This window comes from Mobula birostris, chromosome 5 (assembly GCF_030028105.1).
Source record: "Mobula birostris isolate sMobBir1 chromosome 5, sMobBir1.hap1, whole genome shotgun sequence".
NCBI classification, from domain to species: domain Eukaryota; kingdom Metazoa; phylum Chordata; class Chondrichthyes; order Myliobatiformes; family Myliobatidae; genus Mobula; species Mobula birostris.
Genome location: NC_092374.1, coordinates 8,484,812 through 8,491,545, shown reverse-complemented (window position 1 = coordinate 8,491,545; position 6,734 = coordinate 8,484,812). Strand labels below are relative to the sequence as shown.

Here is a 6,734-nt window from a genome sequence, read left to right as displayed (position 1 = left end):
TTGGATATGGCCCTTGTGGCTAAAGGGATCAAGGGGTATGGAGGGAAGGCTGGTACAGGGTTCTGAGTTGGATGATCAGCCATGATCATACTGAATGACGGTGCAGGCTCGAAGGGCCGAATGGCCTACTCCTGCACCTATTTTCTATGTTTCTATGAATATTCATTGCTTTTTTTTCATAACTATCTTGTTTGACCAGTCGGGGTTGTTAGCCCTGAGCTGATCCCCCGAACCTGGAGGACTGGTGGACACTCTTCATCTGACCTCTACCCTTTGACCTGTTTGACATGGGTGACCCTACCAAGAGCCAAAGCATAAATCCCTGACTCCAGCCAACATAGCTTTCTGGGTCATTGAGGCACACAGACCTCTGAGCCCAATGACAAGGTTGTGGTCCTCTTAGAGGGCACCGTATACATACATCAATAATAAATGTACTTTAATTCCTGAGCTAATAAATTAATTTATTAAATTTTAGCTCCCTTTCCCTGGGAATAAGACAGTTGTGTATTCACCTTGTTTATGCCCCTGAATGGATTTATAGATTAAAGCCTCATTACAGAGGCCTGAGGCCGTGTGCAGGAAGACGGGATTAATAGGGATGGGTTGCAACTGGATGTGATGAGCCAAGTGGCCTGTTATGGCTCTCTGAGCACCAATGTATGACAATCAGCAAACCGGTTAATGTCCTGAAGGGGTGCAGGGACGGTTATCACTGTGGGTCTCCCCCCACCCCCACAGGCCCAGGGGGATGAGCTGCATTGACGTAGCGCCACAAATTCAAGTTCAAGTTTATTGTTGCAGCACACATCAAAGTTGCTGGTGAACGCAGCAGGCCAGGCAGCATCTCTAGGAAGAGGTACAGTCAACGTTTCGGGCCGAGACCCTTCGTCAGGACTAACTGAAGGAAGAGCTAGTGAGAGATTTGAAAGTGGGAGGGGAGGGAAGATCTGAAATGATAGGAGAAGACAGGAGGGGGAGGGATGGAGCCAAGAGCTGGACAGGTGATTGGCAAAAGGGATATGAGAGGATCATGGGACAGGAGGCCTGGGGAGAAAGAAAAGGGGGGGGGAGCCCAGACGATGGGCAAGGGGTATAGTGAGAGGGACAGAGGGAGAAAAAGGAGAGAGAGAGAAAGAATGTGTGTATATAAATAAATAACGGATGGGGTACGAGGGGGAGGTGCGGCATTAGCGGAAGTTAATTCCATCAGGTTGGAGGCTACCCAGACGGAATATAAGGTGTTGTTCCTCCAACCTGGGTGTGGCTTCATCTTGACAGTAGAGGAGGCTGTGGACAGACATGTCAGAATGGGAATGGGATGTGGAATTAAAATCTGTGGCCACTGGGAGATCCTGCCAAGTTTATCATCACCTGACAGCACATATTTGCAACCAAACGAAACACTGTACCTACCTCCAGACCAGGGTGCACCCACAATACATAATATCACACAGAGCACACAAAGCAAAATATCACCACAAATAAGTTAGTAAAACATAATTCAAAAAAAGCATGTAATGTGCAGCACAGGTAAACAGGACAGTGAACCGCTCGCTGTCCCGGTAAGGAGACCTCGGTGTTGGCATTAGTCTCACGGCCCGGGGGAAGAAGCTGTTACCCAGTCTGACAGCCCTGATGCTCCTGTACCTCCTTCCTGACGGCAGCGGGTCAGAGAGATGGTGGGACCAGCGGTCGGGATCCCCAACAATGCATCGGCAAGCTCCCGGTGAATGTCACAGATAGGGGAGAAGGGGACCCCGGTAGTTCTCTCGGTGATACGGTCCTCTGTTCGGTCTCTCGGCGGACGGTGCTGCAGCCGACCGAGCGGGAACCCGGCACAGGAAAGGAGCAGATCCCCGATGGGGGAGAGAGCCTGCGCCCCTCACTGACTTGGCTTTGTCCTGACGGGCGGGGGGGTGAGAGGTAACAAGCTGCTGGGCTCAGCAGCGACCCCCAGGCGGCGCCCGGTGCCTGCGGGCGGCGGCGGGGCGGGCGGAGACAGGAGCGCCGCCCCGCTGCAGCCTCTCCGCCCTCGCCGCTCCACATAAGGAACGGGAGCCCTTCGGCGTGCGCAGGGCGGCAGCTCCGTGATCCCGAGAGCGGGTGGCGCTGCAGGCGGAGCCCGGGAGGAGAGGGTGGGGACGACAGCGGGAGGCCTGACCCGTCCGGAGCTGGAGCTGGAGCTGGAGCAAGAGCGGGCTGCGGAGATACTGGCGGCAGAGCCCGGGCGGATAAACCGGAATCGGACCGGGAGCCGGGAGCAGTTAAACCGGGATCAGGCCAGGAATAAGACCGGGATCAGATCGGGAGCCGACAGACCTGGATCAGACCAGGACTGGATAGACCGGGATCAGGGGAAACTGGGATCAGAACAGGAGTAAATAAACTGGAATTAGAGCAGGAACAGAGGAGACAGACCGAGATCGGATCAGGAACATACACCGGGAATGGATCAAGAGCCAGTAGGGGAAACTGGGATCAGACCAGGAGCAGATAGACTGGGATTACATAGGGAATAAGGAGGAGACAGTCAGGAACGGGGAGCAGTTAAACAAGGATCAGACCAGGAATCATGATGGGATAGATTGAGATCAGACCATGAGCCGGCAGAGGACACTCGGTTCGGGCTAGGAATAGGGAACAGTTAATTTGGGATCAAACCAGGAGCAGTTAAACCCGGATCAGACCAGGAGTTAGGAGCAGGTGGACCAGGATCAAATCGGAAGGCAGCTGAGAAAACCAGGAGTCAGGAGCAGGCAGGGCGGGATCAGACCAGGAGCAGTTTAATCCAGAATAAAATCAGGAGTAGGCTGAGTGGTATTGGGACCCGAGCGGGGGACTGGGTTGGACCCGGAGTCTGTTTTGATCGCTCTGTTTCTCTACCACGTTGAAGGGCGGGGTCCTTCCCTAACAGTGCCAGTCCCGGGCGCCAGCATTGCTTTGCGTTGCCCAGACTGTGTCCAGAGGATGCGAGTCCATGGACAGTGAACACTCTTGGCCTTCTCCCTGGTGAGAGGTGTTTATTGATCCAAGTTCAGGACATCTACTGCTCTTCAGTTTGAGGGCTTGAAGATTGACTGGACTTTCACTTGATACAATCTTACCAATTCACCATTATTGGATTATGTATTGATCACGACCAGGTTATTGATGAATGGACCATCGTTTTACTGATTTATCAATATTGGATTATTGATGAACCATTGCTGGGCCACAGATTGATCAGAATTGGATTATCAATTAACCAGTGGCGGATTGTTGATTGACTGATGGATTATTATCTGTTATTGGGTAACTAAATGATTTGCAAACCAATCCAGGCCAGTCCTGGATAATTATCTGCTGCCTGTCTTCTGTCGCCTGTGAATGGCCCTGCTGATACGGAGGATGCCCAGAGTGGATCTAATCTCTGGCTTGATGGTGTGAAGACTCTTCTCTAAGCTTATGGGAACGCCCCTTTTCCCTCCCACCACCCTGTCGACAGCCAGAGGAAGATGTAAATTGTGGTTGGATTGAGTTTGGGTGGGAGGGGGTTCACCTTTGCGGAAAATGTCGCGGGAGCCAGCCCTCCGATTGGACTTGTCCAGTGACGTCCTGGTACCTGACTGTGGACCTCACTCAGCTCCCGCGTCGGGCTCGATGTCCGGGTGCAATTGCCTCCGCCCCTCGTCGTACAGGGCCCTCCGTAGTGCCGTCTCCACCCTGGCCAGGATTGACGACTTCTACTGCGAGAAGATCGGATCGGGATTCTTCTCTGAGGTGTTCAAGGTAGGTGGCTTTGAGTGGTCCCCTGTGCTGGTGGTTGGCATTGCTCTTGAGTAGCGGGCAAGTTCTGTGACTGGAGATATTTGCCAGTCTTGTAACGTGGCAGAGGGTTGCAGTGCTGCCCACTGTTTCACATGCAGTTGATTCCTGGGTTGGCCACAGGCTGAGACAACCTGTTAGACATGGGAAGAGCAGGACGGAAATGCACGTTGGCTGGTCTGCGGTGTTGGCGTGATTAAACCCTCACCTGGCAGAGTCAGGTTAAAGGGTGTACCTGGAGGACTGTGTACAGCTTTGGTCACCCTCTTACAGGTCAAAGTAAATTTATCACCAAAGTATGGCGCATTACTAAATAGTTCAGGGGCGGTGTGGTAGCGTGACACTATTGAAGTGCCAGTGACCCGGGTTCGATTCCCGCTGCAGTCTGTAAGGAGTTTGTATCTTCTCCCTGTGAACTCATGGGTTTTCTCTGGGTGATCCCGTTTCCTTCCACGTTTGAAGGACTTGTGTTTTAGTAGGTTAATTGGTCACATGACTCATTGGGATGGAAGGGCCTGTTACCCTGCTGTATCTCTAATTATAAAAATGTAAAATAAATAGACACTTACACGTCACAGTATACGACCGTCAGATTGATATTTTTGTGGGCATTCACAGTAGAACAAACAAATACAACAGAATCAATGAAAAACTACACACAAAGGTTGAAGAAAGAACCAATGTGCAATAAAAAAAGTGCAAATACAAAAGAAAAGTAAATAAATAATATTGAGGATATCAGTTGCATTGACTTGAAAGTGAGTCCATAGGTTGTGGAATAATTCCGGTGTTGAGGTGAGTGAAGTTACCCAGGCTGGTTCAGGAGCCTGATGGTTGTCGGGTAAAGATGCTGTCAAACTGGAAAGAGTGCAGGAAAGATTTACAGCAGTGTCGCCAGGACTGGGCTCTAGGGAGAAGTTGCCCAGGCTGGGTCTTTATTCCTTGGAACGTAGGAGAATGAGGGATGACTCATGTTTAAAATTGTGAGTGATAGAGAAGGTTAATGGGAACAGGGTAGGGGAGACAAAAACCAGCGTACATTGATATAGGGTGAGAGGGGAAAGTTTTAAAAGGGCCTTGGGAGGTGGGTTCCTTCCATGCAGAGGGTGGTGAGTGTGTGGAACGAGCTGCCAGAGCATTTGGTTGAGACAGGTACAATAATATCATTTAAAAACAGGTACATGGAGAGACCAGGCTTAAGGGGATATGGGTTAAATGCAGGAAATTGGGACTAGCTGGGTGGGCACCATGGTTGGGCTGAAGGGCCTGTGTTTCACTACTAATTGTTGTTAAATATTTCCCAAATGTCAGAAACCTCATTAAAATCACTGATAGGTTTTACAGCTGACTGTCCGACCCATACCCTGCTGTCAGCTGTCAAACATGTCAAGGATGCCTCCGGTGCTGTCCTTCCCATCCCCTGTTTTGCCAGCTGTCAGACACGTCAAAGATGTCCCAGGTGCTGTCGTCCTTATACCCTGATTTGTCAGCTGTCAAACATGTCAAAGATGTCTCTGGTGCTGTCCTCCCAATCGCCTGTTTTTCCAGCTGTTAAACATGTCAGATATGTCTCAGGTATTTCCTGCCCATCCCCTGCTCTGCCAGCTGTCAAAGATTTCCGGTGCCGTCCTCGCCATCCCCCACTGTGCCAGCTGTCAAAGGTGTCAAGGATATCTGAGGTGCTGTTCTTCCCATTCCCTGCTTTGTCAGCTGTCAAACATGTCAAGGATGTCTCAGGTATTTCCTGCCCATCCCCTGCTCTGCCCGCTATCAAAGATGTCCGGTGCTGTTCTCCCCATTTCCCGCTTTGCCAGCTGTCAAAAGTGTCAAGGACATCTCAGGTGCTGCTCTCCCCCATTTCCCGCTTTGCCAGCTGTCAAAAGGTGCTGTTCTCCCCAACCCCAACGTGTCAGCTGTCAAAGGTGTCTCAGTTGCTTCTTCAGAGGATTCCCCTTAGCACTGGGATCTGGCTGCCCGGACATGGAATCTGGACAGTGAATGAGACAGATCCCCCCCATGTTCAGACAGCTGTGGGTGGGTGGTCACCAAGGTCAGGCCCACAGACGGTGCTGGGAAGTTTTGGTGGCAATTCACTTTAACAGAGTGCGTACCTGGTACCTTTAATAGAGAAAATAAAGCATCAAATGAGAAATAGAGGAATGGTGTAGCGGTTAGAGCAACACTATTGCAGTTCAGGCTGTTCCAGAGTTTGGAGTTCAATTCCAGCGTCGCTAGAATTCTCCCCATGTGCGTTCCCTCCGGGTGCTCCAGATTCCGTGCACAAACTAAAGACATACACTACATACCAATTAGTAGGTTACTTGGTCTTTGTAAATGTCCCGGGATTAGGCTAAGGTTATATCGGGGATTGCTGGGTGGTGTGGCTCAGCAGGCCAGAAGGGCCTGTGCTGCATTGTATGTCTAATAAATAAAAAATGACCTACATAAATACATACATTCTGTCACCCAAACACATAAAGGAGTATATGTATAAGATCATGGTCAGTTTGGTCATTGTGACCTTGACTTTGTATTTTTGTCTACCTCCTGGTGGCCTTTCAACATCCTCTCTATCAAGAATTCTTCTGTCTCTGCCAGAAAAATGACTCACAGTCTTTGCATCCACTATCCTTTTGAGGAAGAAAATTCCAAAACACTCATAAACTCTCCAAGTGAAAATGTTTTCCTTGTCTCTCTCTCTCTCTCTCTCTCTCTCTCTCTCTCTCTCTCTCTCTCCCCCTCTCTCCCCCTCTCTCTCTCTCTCCCCCTCTCCCCCTCTCTCCCTCTCTCCCTCTCTCCCTCTCCCCCTCTCCCCCTCTCCCCCTCTCCCCCTCTCCCCCTCTCCCCCTCTCTCCCCCTCTCTCCCCCTCTCTCCCCCTCTCTCCCCCTCTCTCCCCCTCTCTCCCTCTCTCCCTCTCTCCCCTCTC

At 50.9% G+C, this 6,734-nt stretch overlaps 1 protein-coding gene across 1 annotated transcript in view; it reads left to right on the top strand.

The window, feature by feature from the left end:
* Window positions 1-2,064: 2,064 nt before the first annotated feature.
* Window positions 2,065-6,734, top strand: part of LOC140197521 (dual specificity testis-specific protein kinase 2-like) — a 134,112-nt gene continuing 129,442 nt past the window's right edge. The window contains exon 1 of the mRNA XM_072257555.1: window positions 2,065-3,771. Coding sequence (XP_072113656.1) covers window positions 3,553-3,771 — 219 coding nt within the window. The 5' untranslated portion in view covers window positions 2,065-3,552. The remainder of the gene's footprint in view (window positions 3,772-6,734) is intronic.